We start from the raw sequence: 17,735 nt of genomic DNA, 5'->3' as shown, positions 1-17,735 counted from the left end.
GAATCAGACAGAGTCCTGACCTTGACCAGCCGGAGGATGAGTTGAAAGTAAGATAAATTATAATTGTATGTTTCACAATTGGCTGTAAAATACCAATGGCACAAATACAGGTTGCAAGAAGCACAACATAATAGAAGCATTAAAGAAAACATGAGTTAGGTGTTTTATCTAGCAGAAGTTCCTTATTAGTTGAGAATGTAATTTGAATGATGTGGTTTCTTGGTCTGGATGGTAGAAGCTATAATAATAAAGGGTATGCAGGGAAGGGTATCAACTTCATCTAGGGAGGTCATAGAAGGAGTCATAAAGGATGTGTGGTTGGAGGAGGTGCATTTTGGATAAGTAAGAAGTCATTAAACTGCTGAAAACTAGGTGGGATAGAGAAAGTTGTTCCAGAAAGAGGCAATGGCTGAAGGAAAGGCAAGAATACAGACATTTATCTATGATTTCAGACAAGTTTTTTGCACCAAAAGGATTCAAGAAAACAAGACAATAAGAATCAAAACATGAAATGGGCCTTGGTACAGAAGACAAAGATAATGAAAGTAGGAGTAAGTCTTCCTAAGAAATGTTGTTACATGTGTGCTTGGGACCAGGTGTCAGGCTTTGTTCAAGAAATTTTCAGCGAAGTATTGTTATGGGATTTATGATGAAAGGAATGGTGAGGAAGTTAACTTAGGTCCTCTGGGAAAATCAGTGTTTAGAATCACTAGCCTGACGATAGTTTTATACCTTGTAAAATAAGTCTGGTGCAATTATCAAAGACATATTTGCATGCTTTTTAAAAAACTTTTATTTTAAGTTCAGGGGTACATGTTCAGGATGTCCAGGTTTGTTACATATGTAAACCTGTGTCATGGGGGTTTGTTGTACTAATTAGTTCATCACTCAGGTATTAAGCCCAGTACCCATTAATTATTTTTCCTGATCTTCTCCCTCCTCCCACCCTCCACCTTCTAATAGGCCCCAGTGTGTGTTGTTCCCCTGTATGTGTTCTCATCATTTAGCTCCCACTTATAAGTGAGAACATACAGTATTTGGTTTTCTGTTCCTGCATTAGTTTGCTAAGGATAACAGCTACTATCTCCATCCATATTCCTGCAAAGTGTGTGTTCTAATTCTTTTTTATGGCTGCATAGTATTCCATGGTGTACATGCACCACATCCTGTTTATCCAGCCCATCATCGATGGGCATTTGGGTTGATTTCATGTCCTTGCTATTGTGAATAGTGCTGCAATGAACATACACACGCATGCATCTTTATAATATAAAAATTTTTATTCCTTTGGGTATATGCCCACTAATGGGATTGCTAGGTTGAATGGTACTTCTGACTTTAGGTCTTTGAGGAATCACCACACTGTCTTTCACAATGGTTGATCTAATCTATACTCCCACCAACTGTATATAAGTGTTCACTCCTCTCCACAACTTTGCCAGCATCTGTCATTTTTTTGACTTTTTAATAATAGCCATTCTGACTGGTGTGAGTTGGTGTCTCATTGTGGTTTTGATTCGCATTTCTCTAATGATCTGTGATGTTGAGCATTTTTCATGTTTGTTAGCTGCATGTTTGCCTCCTCTTGAGAAGTGTCCATTCATGTCCTTTGCCCACTTTTTATTGGGGTTGTTTGTTTCATTCATGTAAATTTGTTTAAGTTCCTTATAGATGCTGGATATTAGACCTTTGTCAGATGCATAGTTTGCAAAAATCTCCCATTTCATAGGTTGTCTATTTACTCTGTTGATAGTTTCTTTCAGCATGTTTAATTTTTTAACTTAGAAATCAAGTGTGTACAATGCTGAAGAGAAAATTCAAACTCTTCTAGCACGCAAATATTTCTGTATGATTTTCCTGTAAGACAGGCCTGTAGAGACACGGAAGAATCAGAACAAAGTCAATGGATTGATTTCAACTTCATTTTGAAATTATAGGCAGCTGTAATCTCCGCCCCGCCCATCTTGTATTTGATGGAAATAAAGAACGCGGCAGCCTTGTCTCCTACTAGGCTCTCAGTGAGGATACGGAAGGAAAGGCAGAGTCAGATTAGCTGGGCTGTGGGTGGTGATGGAGCTGAAGCAAAGCCATTCTGTGAGGCTGAATGATGGACACCTCATGCCGATGCTGGGATTTGACACTTATGCTCCTGATCATGTAAGTGGACCTCTGGAGGCTGAGGGGTCTTATATTTTTTTGCACTAAGAGGATGATAAGCTGTTGACTCAGAGTTCAGAGGTTGAACTCCACTCTTGCTTAGAAATGTGAAGGGCCACACTCTTGGCTCCACTCTTGCTTAGAAATGTGAAGGGCCACACTCTTGGCTCCACTCTTGCTTAGAAATGTGAAGGGCCAAGGGCCTGGGGGAAGCGGAAGCCAGCATGAATGCTTGCTGGCAGCTTTGCTGTGAGGTTGTTGGGGCTGGAAGTATTTGCCAGGGAGTTTCGACCATCCAAACCTTTTGTCATGTAAGAAGACACTGTGATTTGAAACATTAGGTAATTCGATGGGAAGACGTAGGGGGTACAACATCACAGTAAGGACTGAATTGTGTTTCTCACCAAACACACCATACAGTCATCCACTCAGTTCACACCATACAGTCATCCACTCAGTTCACACCATACAGCCACCCACTCAGTTCATGGCAGAGAACTTGAAGTGTCACACTCTGGTCACAGTAATGTAAGGACAGCTTTAGGGTTGCTTTGGAGGGATTACCCCCAAAATGAGAGACCAGTGGATGGGCTCAATCTTGGTAGAACTCTGTCATGAGATATCACTAGATAACAGCTGCCAGAAAGGGTCAGTAGGTTTCCAATGGCATAATTATCCATTTCATCCATTAGGCATAATGTGTGACTTATATATGTTTTATGTAATGTTTATTACTCTTAGAAAAGACAGAAAAGTGCCGTAGAGAATAGAACAAAATTCCCCATAACCCCCTCGTTTACCGTAATAAATTGTACTACATGCATATGCTTAATATTCAGACACTTAGTTTTAAATGCACTAAGTGAAAAAGAAGCTTCCTTAATTCTCTAATTGGTGTTTTTACCTTAAGTCGCTGCAGGAATGAGAAGTTTTTTTCCTGCATGTGTGTTCTCTGTGTTTTGTCCTGCTGTTCTAGGAAGCTTGCTAGGGCAGAATCTCAGATTTAGTCATTAAACTATCCCCTGTTTGAAATTTGAGGCAGAGCATGTACATATTATTGTCCAAATGTTGCAATACCAGCTTGGTGAGGTGACATCTGTGTCCTGGGTGAAACCAGGCCAACTATTGACTGGAACCCTTACTAATAACACAAACATATTTTGCATGTTATATGTATGATATATTGTATTCTTCTAATACAGTAAGCTAGAGAAAAGTAAGTTAGAGAAAAGAAACTCTTATTAAGAAACTCATAAGGAAGAGATGATATATTTGCTATTCATTAAGTGGAAGTAGATTGTTACAAAGGTCCTAATCCTTGTCATCTTCACACTGTGTAGGCTGAGGAGGAGGAGGAAGAGGAAGGGTTGGGGTTGCTATCTCTGGGGTGGCAGAGGCAGAAGAGGTGAAGGAGCGGGAAGGGAGGCAGGAGAAGCAGGCACACTTTGTAATTTTGATTGAAAAAAAATCATGTATAAGTGGGACTATGCAGTTTAAACCTGTGTTGTTCAAGGGTCAGCTGTATATATGTGTTGTGTGTGTGTGTGTGTGTGTGTGTATCAATTGACCTGTCCTTCCTATTGAGTGACTTAGTAAATTTCTCCCACTATCAGAAGTTTACCTGTTGGTTATTCTTGTACAATTGATTCCTATGGAATGAGATGTGATTTTTCCATGCTCCAGGGTGAAGCCCACTCCACTAATTTATTTGGGAGCAGAAACTTACAGGAGGTTAGTTGCTGTCCTCAGAGTGTGCAGGTCTATCATGGAAACCCACGTGATCCAAAGGGGAGAAGGAGGCCAGCAGATAGTGAAGATGCTATTGGGTAGCAAAGACATGGGCTCAACCTAAATGCCTGTCCTTGATAGACCAGATAAAGAAAATGTGGTACATAAACACCATGGAATACTATGAAGCCACAAAAAAGAACTAGATCATGTCCTTTGCAGCAACATGGATGAAGTTTGAGGCCCTTATCCTAACCAAACTAACACAGAAACAGAAAAACAAATACCGCACGTTCTCACTTACAGATAGGAGCTGAACAACACCCAGGGATACTGGGAGGGGAATGACAGACACCGGAGCCTATTTGAAGTTGGAGGGTGGGTAGAAGGAGGGAATCAGAAAAAATATTTGTCAGGTACTATGCTTATTACCCAGCTGACAAAATAATCTGTATACCAAACCCCTGTGACACACAGTTTATCCATATGACAAAGCTGCACATGTGCCCTGAACCCAAAGTAAAAGATCAAACAAAAAAAAAAAAGAAAGAAAAAAGAAAAAGAAAATGCCACTATGGAAATCTATGGATTTTCTCTGAGTCAGACAGATCATTGACTCCTCTTACTCCTGTTTATAGACCCCCAAGAGCAAGGCTGGTGAAGCCACCAAAGTGGCTATTGATGTAGGCTTCCATCACATTGATGCAGTGTTCTTCTACCAAAACGAGGAGGAGCTCGGAAAGGCCATTCGAAAGAAGATTGCTGATGGCACTGTGAAGAGAGAGGACATTTTCTACACTACCAAGGTGAAAGTTCTGTGTGTGCAGTGGCCAGAGACCTCCGTCAGTTCAGATGTATTATTTAGAAAAACAATGTGGTCTCAGTTTGAACAATGTATTTCCCTAATATTGTGAAGGCACATTATCAAAACATAGGAACAATGTATTTATTACCTAATATTGTGAAGGCACATCATCAAAATATAGAAGAGGCTGTAGTTTTGCTCTGAAATGTGTGAAACGTGGGACACAGTTCTTCAATGTCTCTGAGCAGTAGATATTATTCCTATATAAAATGATATTGATAATACTTAAGTCATTGTTATACGTTTACCCGAGGCACTCTGGAGCCACTCCATTAATTCTTCAGTAATTATTCTCAGGACGTATCAAGTGAGGTTGGGATATTGTTCAGAAAAAAGAGCCAGACTAGGAAATATTTTTTTCTTTTTCAACTCGGCATTGAGTTTCCTGAATGTTATAACATTTTCCTAGCGTGGAAAACCTTTCTTCCAATGTAAACAAAGCTTTGGTTTCTGGAGATATATCCTATGCATGCTTACACTGATGACAACCTGTTGTTAGGATGCATCTCTCAGCAGAATTGTTTTGAGGAATTCATTATACAGGACAGTAGATTCCATTCCCTCTGTCCTGACATTTCTTGACTGCTCTCAGAGGATGATGCCATTAACCCTTGATGCATTAAAGTTGATTTTCCTACTCCATCTAAGTTTTATTCACAGTTTTCTTACATTGCAGTCTTTCAAGTAAATCTCAGCGTCTCATCAAGGATGTAATTTACCCTGAATAACACAAAGGTAGCCCCAGCTCTTTTAGTTTTAGACCACAGTGTTTTGTTACTCACGTGTCAATTTCTAACTGTTATGTTTAATTTTGGTCCCCACATATGTGAAATCATATGCTACTTTTTCTTTTGTTCACTGCAGCTTTGGACAACTTTCTTTAGGCCAGAATTAGTTCGCCCAGCCCTGGAGAGGTCACTGAAGAAACTTCAACTGGACTATGTCGATCTCTTCATTATCCACAATCCATTGGCTATGAAGGTCAGCTTTTGTTTTTCCCTTCTTATGCCCCAGACAGTTTTATCACCGTTATTAGCACCTCCATTGTCTCATTCCAGCTTGATTTCCTGGGTTCTTTCTGAGAGAGGTAGGTTTGAGTGAATTGCATAGAATTGCTAAATCATTCACGAGTCTCCTTCACAGCCGAGTGACATTGAAATTTTCTGTCTGTGCTCATCCTCCAGCCTTAAGCGAGATGCAGGTTCGATGATCTCACTTCCTCTGTGCTAGAAAGATGAGGGCACTGCCCTGCATTTCTTAATGATTATGTTCCTGAGTGTAGGTTCTGAGCTATTAGGTTACTACAGACTACAGAGATACAACGTGAAATCTCCACCTCTTTATGGTGAGGGTTTCTCCCATATGTACCCCTCAGCCCCCAGCAGAGAGATGTACCCGGGGTGGCACATGTGGCACAACTGGACTCCTTTGGGCTTCACTGATCCAACCTCTTATCATAGTGGACATTGACTAAGCACATCTGATGTCCTCATTATCTGAGTTGGGTGAGCATAAACTGAGGCTAAACACACTGATCAATAGTTATGGTAAGCTCTGTCCTCCACACCAGCCTGTCCTTCGGAAATGAAATAAATTTCAACTGTAGGGACAGCATTCTTAGTGAAGTGTGGGGGTGTATGGAGGAAGGAGCCTGCAGATAACTGTGGAGAAAAAGTGTTTTGCTACCGTCTCTCAGATTGTTCTCATCTTTCTTTTCTCCCATGTCTTCTCTTACCGACCCGCTCCACACACGCACATGCACATCCACACCTATCCTTATCTACACACATGCACTCACGCATACACACATGTGCACACAGGCACACGCACATGCACGCATGCATACACACATCTGCGCATGCAGACACACGAGCACACACATCCACACACATGCACACATGCATGCTCAGATTAATAACCACAGCCTCCTGAAAGTGGTGTGGTTAAGCTCCTTAAGCACCAGAAAAGGAATTCTCATACAAAACCTTCTTCTTTATCCTCTGTTTTCTCTGTTTTCCAGTCTGGGGAGGAATTGCTGCCTAAGGATGCCAGTGGAAACATTATTTTTGACACTGTGGACCTTCGTGACACATGGGAGGTATGTTCTGCTGCAGACACCAGGCAGCACTGTGTGGGGAGGTTGGAATCACAGAAGGAGGGGTCAAAAGAGATGCGGCTTTCGCTCCAGCAGTTCTCTGGCCTCAGACGTGAAACTTCTCTGCGCCTCCGAGTTCTCATCGGTGAAGTGAGGGAGTGGAATGAGATGACCCCTATGGTCCATGTTTAATTTTAACTTCTATGGCTCCTCATAGACATGGAAGCAGCTTTACCCCTGAGATCAGGTTGAGGACACGAGCCCTAAAGAGGAGTCAGTATAGAGAAGCACAAAAGGAGTCAGCACTTTATCCCAGGACAGAAACGCATCACAGAGGAGGAACAGCTGCGGCCTGACTCAGCAGGAGGGTGGAAGGAGCAGGACAGTGAACCTGCCCTTGCAACACCTATACCATTCATTTGTTTTTATCATTGTAGAAAGACGCAGCAACAGACCCTTTACTAGAGGAAAGGCTGAGAGTTTCTTTTGCCCTTGACTGTGGTGTAGTTTGTTAACTATTGCATCCTAACAGCAAAATAGGTACCATAGAAGTAAGTGGGACAGGTAAGAGGAAATGGAAAAGCAGCTTTATGTTTATTTGGTGTCCCGAGTGTGCATGTAATAGAATTAAGGAGACAAATATGTATACGGAACAAGAAAGGGCATTCAAAATTAATTTATTCAAGGGATAAAACTGTTTGATTCATTATAATTGTAATATATCATAAGTCAGATTTTCAGTTTATAAAAAATCAGTGACAAATGAAATGGACAAACTACAGCAAAGGTCTACCATCCATTTCCTTCCTTCCCAGGCCCTGGAGAAGTGCAAAGACGCAGGTCTAACCAAGTCCATTGGGCTGTCTAATTTCAATCGCAAGCTGCTGGAACTCATCCTCAACAAGCCAGGGCTCAAGTATAAGCCCACCTGCAACCAGGTGAGCCCTTAGCCTACCGGGGCCTTCTCTGACTTTCTGCTCTTCACACACTTGCCACTTAATCATGCTTCCAAGTTTCTGGCTTCATATCACCTGTGTAGATGGCAGTTCCTTTCACAGACAGAGAAGCTACTAGAGAAAAAGCAGTTTGAGTGGAGCAGAAGAGCCTGGCTTCGGTTCTTTGGGGATGGGTGTGAAGTTCCTATGAGACGGCCAAGTGGAGGCAGAGTTGGGAGGTGGTCGCTTTGGTCTGGAGCTCAGGGGGTGGTCTAGGTGGAGATACAGATGTTTGGAATCATTGCTTTATAGATGTAACAACTCACAGACAAGGATTAGCTCTCCTAGGGAAAGTTCATGGAATGAAAAGGAATAGGCAGGAAAGTTCACAGCAGAGGGTGAGGCAGGGAGGCACTGGCAAGGAGATTGAACAGGAGCTGCCAGACAGGTGGAGACAACCGGGAGACTGTGGTATCAGGAGCCAAAGAAAGAGCATTGAAGTGGCTTGAGTCAGACATAGGTGGATCCTACGGTGAGCAAATACTCCAATAGGGAAGGATAAAGGGGGCTGGATTTAGTGGCATAGAGGTTATGGGAAGCCATGCAGGGCCTGCTTCAGAGTGGTGAGCACTGAAGCCAGATCAGAGGAAAGGAATGAGAAAGAGGAGGTATATAAATTATAATTAAAACATGATTTTTTTTTTTTTTGAGACGGAGTCTTGCTCTGTCGCCCAGCTGGAGTGCAGTGGCTGGATCTCAGCTCACTGCAAGCTCCGCCTCCCGGGTTCCCACCATTCTCCTGCCTCAGCCTCCCTAGTAGCTGGGACTACAGGCGCCCGCCACTAGTTTTTTGTATTTTTTAGTAGAGACGGGGTTTCACCGTGTTAGCCAGGATGGTCTCGATCTCCTGACCTCGTGATCCACCCGTCTCGGCCTCCCAAAGTGCTGGGATTACAGGCTTGAGCCACCACGCCCGGCCTAAAACATGATTTTTAAAGAAACATCCTATACAGCCAAATATCAAACATGATTTATGACATTGTTAAGTAAAGCTTTGTGTAGACCATTTTGATAATTATACGAAAAGCAGTTCAAAAATGTATACTCTTTGTCTTAGTTTTATATTCCTAGGGATATTTGTAGACAATCAAAATGTGTTAAAAACTCCCATCTATATTATATAGTAATATAATATATATTAACATATATATATATATAATTTCTAAAAACCAAAGCTTAGAATTTTGAATTTCCACAAATGAGGAAATAAAGTTCTGATGGCTTCATAGAGACCTTTGAGAGGATATTATGGAGACTAATAGCAAAGAGGGAAAGCTTGTAATACTATATCAAAAGCATATCAGAGAATTATATGCTATTCTGTTTTTCAGGATGCTTTTAAGCCAAAAGAAACAGAAAACTCAACTCAAACAGGCTTAAAGTTCATTCACTTATAGAAAGTTTGGGTCTTGGTTGTTGTAGAAGCTGTAAGATGCTTTCTTGAAATGAACATATTTTGTCTGTGCTCCATGTTTTTTAGCTTCGGAATGGCTCCTCATGGCAGTTGGGGGATAGGTCTCCTCATTCATGTTCAGCACAGCAGAGAGGGTTTTCTGGGGCTGTTTCTAAAGACAGAAGAATAATTTTCATAGAAGTTTTCTACCAATTTTTTTCTCATGTGTCATTGGCTTGAACACCATAATGTACCTTTCATAAACCAATTAATGTAAGAGAAAGTAAGTTCATGACACAGACGTGTAACTGGCTTCTTCTGGGGCACAGAAGCTGAATATGGAGGAAGGGAGAATAAATGAATAAAATCAGGATTCTTATAAAATATGTTAATCTATACTATTCAATATGTATGTTAATTTTAAATTATTTAACATCTTAAGAACAATAAAAATGACTAAAATTAAGCATACAAAATGATTAGAGGTTGCTACATGGTTCTGGTAAAATTCTAGGTGATCTGGTATTTTTTCCTATATCTAACATGAAAATATTTCTTTTATTACTTTTTAAAGTTTTTATTTTTGTAAAATTTTAAAAAAGATATAGAGAATATGAGTTCAAAAAGTTCATGGAAAAATGGAATTAAAAGACGTTAATAAAGGTATCAACTATTTTTCAACACAAGCTTTACCAAATTCAGTATAGTTTTTAAAGCATAACTATATGCTTATGAGTATATGAACTAAGTATGTGAACTAATAGCAAATAGTAGCCATTTAGTTCATCTCTAAATAACTGAGAGTCCCGGTAATTTAATCATGTCAATGTATTCTTTATTTTTTACATTATTAACTGTAAAAAAAAGTCTCTGTTAAAGATTCTTAAAGATTCAGACACAAAAAGAACTCAGAAAGAGCCAAATCAGGACTGTAATGTGGATGACTAATGATTTTTCTGTCAGAATTCTTGCAAAATTGCCCTTGCTTGATGAAAAAAATGAGTAGGAGCATTGGTATGGTGAAAAATAATCTTTGGTGAAGCTTTTTTGTTTTGTTTTGTTTTGTTTTGAGATGGAGTCTCGCTCTGTCACCCAGGCTGGAGTGCAGTGGTGCGATCTCGGCTCACTGCAACCTCTAACTTCTGGGTTCAAGCCATTCTCCCGCCTCAGCCTCCCAAGTAGCTGGGATTATAGGCGACCACCACCACGTCCTGCTAATTTTGTGTATTTTTAGTAGAGACAGGGTTTCACCGTGTTAGCCACGATGGTCTTGATCTCCTGACTTGTGATCAGCCCACCTTGGCCTCCCAAAGTTCTGGGATTACAGGCGTGAGCCAACGCGCCTGGCCCTGGTGAAGATTTTTGTGGGTATTTTCATACTAAAACTGGCTAATTTTCTCAAAACAGTTGTTATTCTTCTTTAGCCCTCTGGAAAGGCAATAAGCAAAATGCCCCAAGCATCCCAAAAAACTTGCTATAACCTTTTTTCTTGACCAATCTCCTTTTGCTTTGGCTGGACCATTTCCACATCTTGGTAGCAATTGCTTTGATTTTGCTTTCTCTTCAGGATTGTACTGGCAAAGCCATGTTTCACCTCATGTTACAATTCTTTGAAGATGCTTCAGGATCTTGATCTCACTTACCTAAAATTTCCTTGGAAAGCTTTGCTCCTGTCTGTAGCTGATCTGACCACAACAGTTTCATCACCTATGAATTGGAAAGTTCACTCAACTTAAATATTTCAGTCACTATAGTGTAAACTGAACCAGTTGAGATATCTGTGGTGTTGGTTATCATTTCTGCTGTTAATCATTGGTCGTCTTTAATTAGGGCACTAGTAAGATACATTTTTTTTCCTGAAAATTGTTATGAATGGTATGCCATTGTGGGCTTCATCTTCAACATCATCTTCTTCCTTCTTAAAATCAATTATTCATTTGTGAACTTCTGATTTCTTTAGGGGATTTTGCCCATAAATTTTGTGTAAAGAGTCAATAATTTCACCATTCTTCCACCTATGTTTCACAATAAATTTGATTTTTGTTCTTCAATTTAGCAGAATTCATGTTTCTCTGATAGGGGAGTTGTCTTATCTTTCTCAATACCTCAAACTAGATCCTGTTTAGACATGTCATAACAAGTTAGTACAAGTTTATTTTGGTGCATTTTTTTGAAATCCATGTATAGTTTCTACATAATGCACATTTTCAATCAATTTTTTGAATATCCCCTCACGTTATAATCATTTTCTTTTTATGTACCCATCCTCACACTTAAGCAATAATTATCTCACAACCAAACATATTACATAGATAATTCTACCTCTGTATTATTTTGAAGCAGACATTATATCATTTTATCTGAAAATGTTTAAAAAAATCTCTAAATCTTTAAACATTGCCAGAATCTTTTTATACCACTTGAAATGGTAGCAATAATTTCTTGTTATTACTAAATATCATGAGTGCTGAAATATAATTTTATCATATTTTTACAGTTGATTCATTTAAATTGGTGTGGAAATAAGGCCCATACATTGCAATTGGATGATATGTCTCATAAATCACTCTTTTTTTTTTTTTTTTGAGACCTAGTCTCACTCTGTCTTCAGGCTGGAGTGCAGTGGCATGATCTCAGCTCACTGCAACCTCCACCTCCCAGGTTCAAGCGATTCTCCTGCCTCAGCCTCCTGAGTAGCTGGGATTACAGGCATGCACCGCTATGCCTGGCTAATTTTTGTATTTTTAATAGAGATGGGGTTTCATCACATTGGTCAGGCTGGTCTCAAACTCCTGACCTCATAGTCTGCCCGCTTTGGCCTCCTAATGTGCTGGGATTACAGGTCTGAGCCACTGAGGCCGGCCAAATCACTCTATTAATAAGTTTGCTCTTTTTTTTTTTTTTTTTTTTTTTTACTTCCCTCCTCCTCTTCCTCTTCTCCCTCCTCTGTCTTCTTCTGTTTATTCTCTTCCTCCTTCTTCTCCTCCTGCTCTTCTACCTTCTCTTCCTCCTCTTCTTCCGTGGCTCTCATTCTCACTCTGCCTCTTTCTTTCCTTCAATTTACTAATGAAAACTTAAGGCTTTTATTCCTGTAAAATTTTCCTCAGTATAGGATATACTGGTTGATCCAGTGATGTGATACAATTTAACATGTTCCTTTTGTACTTTCTGTAAATTGAAGGTTAGAGCTAAAGATTTGATCACATTTGGTTAACGTCATTTGAACTCGTGAATTTTAACAAATATGTCATTTTCCCAACCATTGTAGTTACTATTCTTTTTGATGCTCAACTTGCCATCATTTTGACCAGCAGGAGACTTTTCAAATGAGCTTCTTGGTCCTTTGACTTGCCTCATTTTTTTTATGTTCTTTGCCATTTAGAATGTAAGCTGTTCTAGGCTGAACTTGTAGCTTCCCCAGTCAGAAATGGAATTAGCCATTTTTCTAAGAAATCTTGGTTTCTCTGAGTAGAAATGTCATGTAGAGACTATAATTTGGGCACAAGAGATTTTAATCATTTAAAAACACTAATTAAAAAAGAATACGTAAGTTATCGTATTAGTACGACCGCTGATGGAATTTGAAGGCATTTCAGAAGGTGCATGGGGAAAATCACCAATCTGAAATACATAGTACATATATTAATATAGTTCTAGATATTCCTTCAAAGCATTTTAAAATTTACATGTGGCTATTGGCTCATGTATTCTGACACCTTTTGGTCTTGAAAAATTACAGGTGGAATGTCACCCTTACCTCAACCAGAGCAAACTCCTGGAGTTCTGCAAGTCCAAGGACATTGTTCTAGTCGCCTACAGTGCCCTGGCATCTCACAGAGACCCAAACTGGTAATAAGAGTATCAAAGAGTTAATTTATATCAGCAACTCTATCGATTAAGAAACTTTTAGCATTTCATTATAGATAAAGTCAAACATATAACAGTGAACACAACAGTGTAGTGAATTCCCATGCAGCACCACTGAGCTTCAATGTCACCAACATTCCTTCCCTGCTGTTTCATTTGTATATCTGCCTTCTCCCAACCCCACTCCAATTTCAAAGTGATTTGAAGGTGAAATTTACATAGACTGTAATGCATATATGTTAGCTGTACAATTTTGATAAATGAATGTAGTTTGTAATCCACATTATTGTCATGATATAGAAACTTTCTCCCAAAAATGTTAATTTGTGTTCCTTCTGAGACAATTCCTCCCCACCTCTAGGCAACTATGTTTGTAATGTTTTCAGTCTTAGATTACTTTTGTCTGCTGTAGTACTTTATGTAAAGAAGTCATATATATTCTTTTGTGTAGCTTCTTTTGCTCGACCTGTGAGATTCATTCCTGTAGTTGCATGTGTCTGTTCTTTCCATTTTACTGCTGTAAAATATTCCATTGTATGGACATGCACACCACAAGTTGTTTATCCATTCACCCATTGATGGGTAGTTTAGTTGTTTCCAGTTTGCCACAATTGCAAATGAATCTCTATGAATATTTATGAGACACTTCGAAACATACTATATTGTATCTTCTCTTCTTGTTGTCTGGGGCTTTGGGCAAAAGGGGTAGCACACTCTAGATTTTTCATCTATACTCTTCATATCTGTTGCTTTTCTCCAGGATGGACCCAGATAGCCCATATCTCTTGGAGGAGCCAACCTTGAAATCCATTGCCAAGAAACACAATAGAAGCCCAGGCCAGGTTGTCCTGCGCTACCAGCTGCAGTGGGGGGTGGTGGTCCTGGCCAAGAGCTTCTCTGAGAAGAGAATCAGAGAGAACTTCCAGGTACAGGTCAAGTGGTTTTGCTCCAAAGTGAGCCATGGTCGCTGGTCTGGGCCATCTCTCTTCCACGGGGGAATGTGCCACATGTCATTCATGCCCGTGCTTCTCTCCTCTGTGTGCTAAGGGAGGGGGGCAGGATGGAAGAGTATGAAGAGAGATCACTGGATTCACAGTTCTAAAGTTTATCACCTCTAGGACTGACTTTGCCACTCGCTAGTTGTGTGACACTAAGCAAATTTCAACTCCACCATTTTCATGAGTTTCAGGAGTTCTACATGGTAAATAACTTTAAGGACCCTCATTTCTCTCCTTCACCATCTCTATCTGACAAATCTCCATTTGTATTTTATGATCAAACTCAAATAGGATTACCTGCTTTGTTACATATCATACATACATAACCATTGGGACAACGTAGCACATTTTTCACCACAATAGTGCCTGGCATGGTTCTGTTAGTGAGTCTTTTCCCTTTTAACTTAACATTGTTTTTCTCTAAGATGTCAGTGTGCTCTCTGGACTGTGAGACCCTAAATGCAGTGACTCCTTCTAGGTCATCTTTTATCACCTTTCCCCTGGCAGTGCCCCAGGCAGGTGGGAAGCTAGGTATAATTTCATAGACTGATCAAATTATTAATAGTAAATCAATGAGTAAAGATTTTGCCTGAAGACTTCCTCATATACACTCCAATCCATTAGATCAATCAGTGGTCTTTACTTTACTTTGTTTTGAATTCTAAAAGAATTTTTAAAGACTATGTATGCTGTTGTCCATGTAAAGATGGCAGCTGGAAAAATCAACATGAGTTTAGTTATTACAAAGGGTGATATTTGAAGCATATTTTCTAATGTATTTGTTTCACAACTTTGTAGCTCTAAATTTTTAAAGTTATACTAAAATCAAATAGGCAAATCTAAACCTTGCTACAATATAGAAAAAAAATCTTACTGTATTTTATTTTTCAATTTAACGTAACATGTTAATACATATCCCTGTGACAACCATGTCACTTCTGGAGTATATTTTAAGATGAATCACTGATGGGTAAATGTATGGGTGGATAGGTAGATAATGGGCAGATACAGGTAGGTAGAGAGAGAGAGAGAGAAAGAGAGAGAGAGAGAGAGAGAGACATTAGATAGATATGTAGATCATAGACGGATGGATAGATAGGGCTCTGAGTTTTCTGTCTTCTGCATGAAATAATGAACTTAATTTTTTTAAACCAAATATCTCTTTTCTTTGCTATTAAGGGATTCTTCATCAGGGGTTATGTGTCTATATGTTTTCAAATAAAAACAACTCTTGGCTTAAGTAAGATAAATATATTCAAAAAAGTTTTTTTTTTTTTTTTTTTTTTTTATTAGGAAGTAGTATTTGGTACTATTTAGTAGTAGCTGGAGATAGTATTTGGGGGCCTGCAATGAGCCAGTGGTATGGTGAAACAATTGATCAGGAAATGCTTTTCTAAGGCCAACAGATTCTTGGAGCAAGGTTGTCCTGTGTTCCAAGGCTTGCACAGTCAAAGACTGGGTCAAGTTCCAGGGGAAGTGAGTAAGGGAAATCCTCACCAAGTGTGGTCAAGTCAAGGAAGCAGGTATTTTGTCCAGATTTGCCTTTGTTTAGGATAAAGAATTTATTTTTTCTGTCTCAAGCAATTCTCTAGAAATGTCTAAGATTGATAAGTTGTCTTTCTTTTAGAAGTGGAGCAGAGCAGGAGGGAGGTGGGATGGAAAAGTAGCAGATCTCAGGGGGAAGAGGTCTCGGGGGGAAGAGGTCTCACGTAGAGGCCAATGAGGACAGAAATACTTCCCATATTGCCATCCTTGCCTCTGCCCTCTGAAAGCCTTGTATTCCCAGGAAGAAGCTGCTGTCCTGGGGACAGGTTAATGTGTTTTCTTCCTTTCAGGTTTTTGACTTTGAGTTGACTCCAGAGGACATGCAAGCCATTGATGGCCTCAACAGAAATTTTCGATATGCTAAGTTACAATTGTAAGTCATGCTTGCAGATTCTTTCACAGGCTATTTTCTGTAATATGCAGGCAAACAGAGGAACACATCTTCCCTAAATCGGGAAGGCAGGCCAGATTGCAGGAATAGGCATGAAACAGGAGCTTCCCTACAGTCCTCATTTGGCTCAATCTCTGACCCAACAGGAATGTGAGTCTGTAAGTGAAACTGCTGATGTCTGCACCATTGTGAATGCACTTCTTCTACTTTTTTTGTTTTTTTTCAGAGACAAAGTCTTACTCTATTGCTTAGGCTGGAGTGCAGTGACACGATCTCAGCTCGCTGCAACCTCCGCCTCCCAGGTTCAAGCAGTTCTCCTGCCTCAGCCTCCTGAGCAGCTGGGATGATAGGCGTGTGCCACCACGCCCAGCTAATTTTCATATTTTTAGTGGAGACGGGGTTTCACCATGTTGGTCAGTCTGGTCTTGAACTTCTGACCTCACGATCTGCCATTGCGCTGCAGCCTGGGCAACAGAGTGAGACTCTGTTCAAAAAAAAAAAAAAAAAAGACCTTGTTGAAGGGTGCACATGGAGAGGAACTGAGCAGGGCCTCAGACCACCAGCCAGCGAGAAACTGAGGCTTTCATTCCAACAGCTCAGAAGCAGCTGGATTCTGCCAGGGATCCCATGACCTTGGAAGGAGCTCATTCCCCACTGAGACTTCAGGGACACCCTGCCTATGTGTTGTGCCTTCATTGCAGGGCATTGAGGATCCAAGCAGAGACATTAGCTCAGTTCTGTCTGGCTGCACACAAATCACTATAACCTTAGCAGCTTACAACCAACACAAGGGGAGAGAGTGCAAGTGGCAATTATAATACAGGATGACAGTCAAGGAGACAGAAGGACATGTGCAATCCTGGAAGATGGGGTGGAAGGAGTATCAGAAAAGATGTTACAATGGCCTCTGAGGAACATGCTACAGAATTATATGAAATATATTTCATTCAACAATAAATATGTGTTGAGCAGCTATAATGTGCAAAATATTATTGAAGGCACTAAAACCAAACAGATAAAAATCTAAGCCCTCATATAACTTACATTCCAGGAGACAGAAACAGACAATACACTAATGAGTATGTAGAATGAGGACCATGTTGCATGACAAGAAGCGCTGTGAAGGGGAAAAAAAGCAGGGAAAGGGGTAGAGTATGGAAGGAGTGCAGGCACAGATGAAATTACAAACAGTAGAAGCAGAGAATCCTCAGTGAGACAGAGACATTGAGAAAAGACCTGAAGGAGCAGAGGAAGTGAGCTTTGCTGACAGCTGAGGGGAGAGGGCATCAGGCAGAGGGATCCTGAAGGGCAGTCCCTGCAGCAAGGGCAGGCCAGGAGTGAATTGTGTGTGTATGTGTGTGTGTGACACACACACACACACACACACATACACATGTGTATATATATATACACACACATACATATACATACACACATACACACACACACACGAGTAAATATACTTGCTCAGGGAAAGATTTTTCTCAACTCAATTCGTAACATATTCACACAAACTCACATACTGTTTCCCAGCTACCCTCCCTAACCAGATGCTCTTACCAAACCCTGGCCTGTGTCCACCTGTGTGCAGCTGGGGGTACACGGAAGGGAGGAAGGAAAGATAAGAGACTTGACTCTGATGGCCCTCGGTCCTGAGTAGAGACGAGTTTCTCCATGTTGGCCAGGCTGGTCTCGAACTCC

General features: G+C 40.3%; 1 protein-coding gene across 2 annotated transcripts; it reads left to right on the top strand.

Moving 5' to 3' along the window:
* Positions 1-1,996: 1,996 nt before the first annotated feature.
* LOC722496 (aldo-keto reductase family 1 member C8) lies at positions 1,997-17,009 on the top strand. Of its 2 annotated transcripts, XM_077945660.1 has the most exons (8): positions 2,026-2,157; positions 4,524-4,691; positions 5,615-5,731; positions 6,771-6,848; positions 7,661-7,783; positions 12,973-13,082; positions 13,861-14,026; positions 15,934-17,009. In XM_077945660.1, exons 1-8 carry the CDS (start codon positions 2,071-2,073, stop codon positions 16,018-16,020), a joined length of 936 nt encoding a protein of 311 aa, XP_077801786.1. In that variant the 5' UTR covers positions 2,026-2,070; the 3' UTR covers positions 16,021-17,009. The 2 variants fall into 2 exon arrangements, with proteins under 2 accessions (XP_015001865.3, XP_077801786.1); XM_015146379.3 differs by having other exon boundaries at positions 1,997-2,157; positions 13,861-17,009.
* Positions 17,010-17,735: the final 726 nt, after the last annotated feature.

Source organism: Macaca mulatta, chromosome 9, assembly GCF_049350105.2.
Source record: "Macaca mulatta isolate MMU2019108-1 chromosome 9, T2T-MMU8v2.0, whole genome shotgun sequence".
Taxonomy (NCBI): Eukaryota; Metazoa; Chordata; class Mammalia; order Primates; family Cercopithecidae; genus Macaca; species Macaca mulatta.
The sequence above is the reverse complement of the archived record's forward strand: the minus strand, read 5'-3'. Positions and strand labels throughout refer to the sequence as shown.

Bases quoted from the DNA above. Each gene is read 5' to 3' on its own strand.
- LOC722496 (XM_015146379.3), top strand. From the start codon at position 2,071: ATGGAGCTGAAGCAAAGCCATTCTGTGAGGCTGAATGATGGACACCTC. The intron at 4,692-5,614 runs GTGAAAGTTCTG...TGTTCACTGCAG, and splicing joins ACATTTTCTACACTACCAAG to CTTTGGACAACTTTCTTTAG. The intron at 6,849-7,660 runs GTATGTTCTGCT...CTTCCTTCCCAG, and splicing joins ACCTTCGTGACACATGGGAG to GCCCTGGAGAAGTGCAAAGA.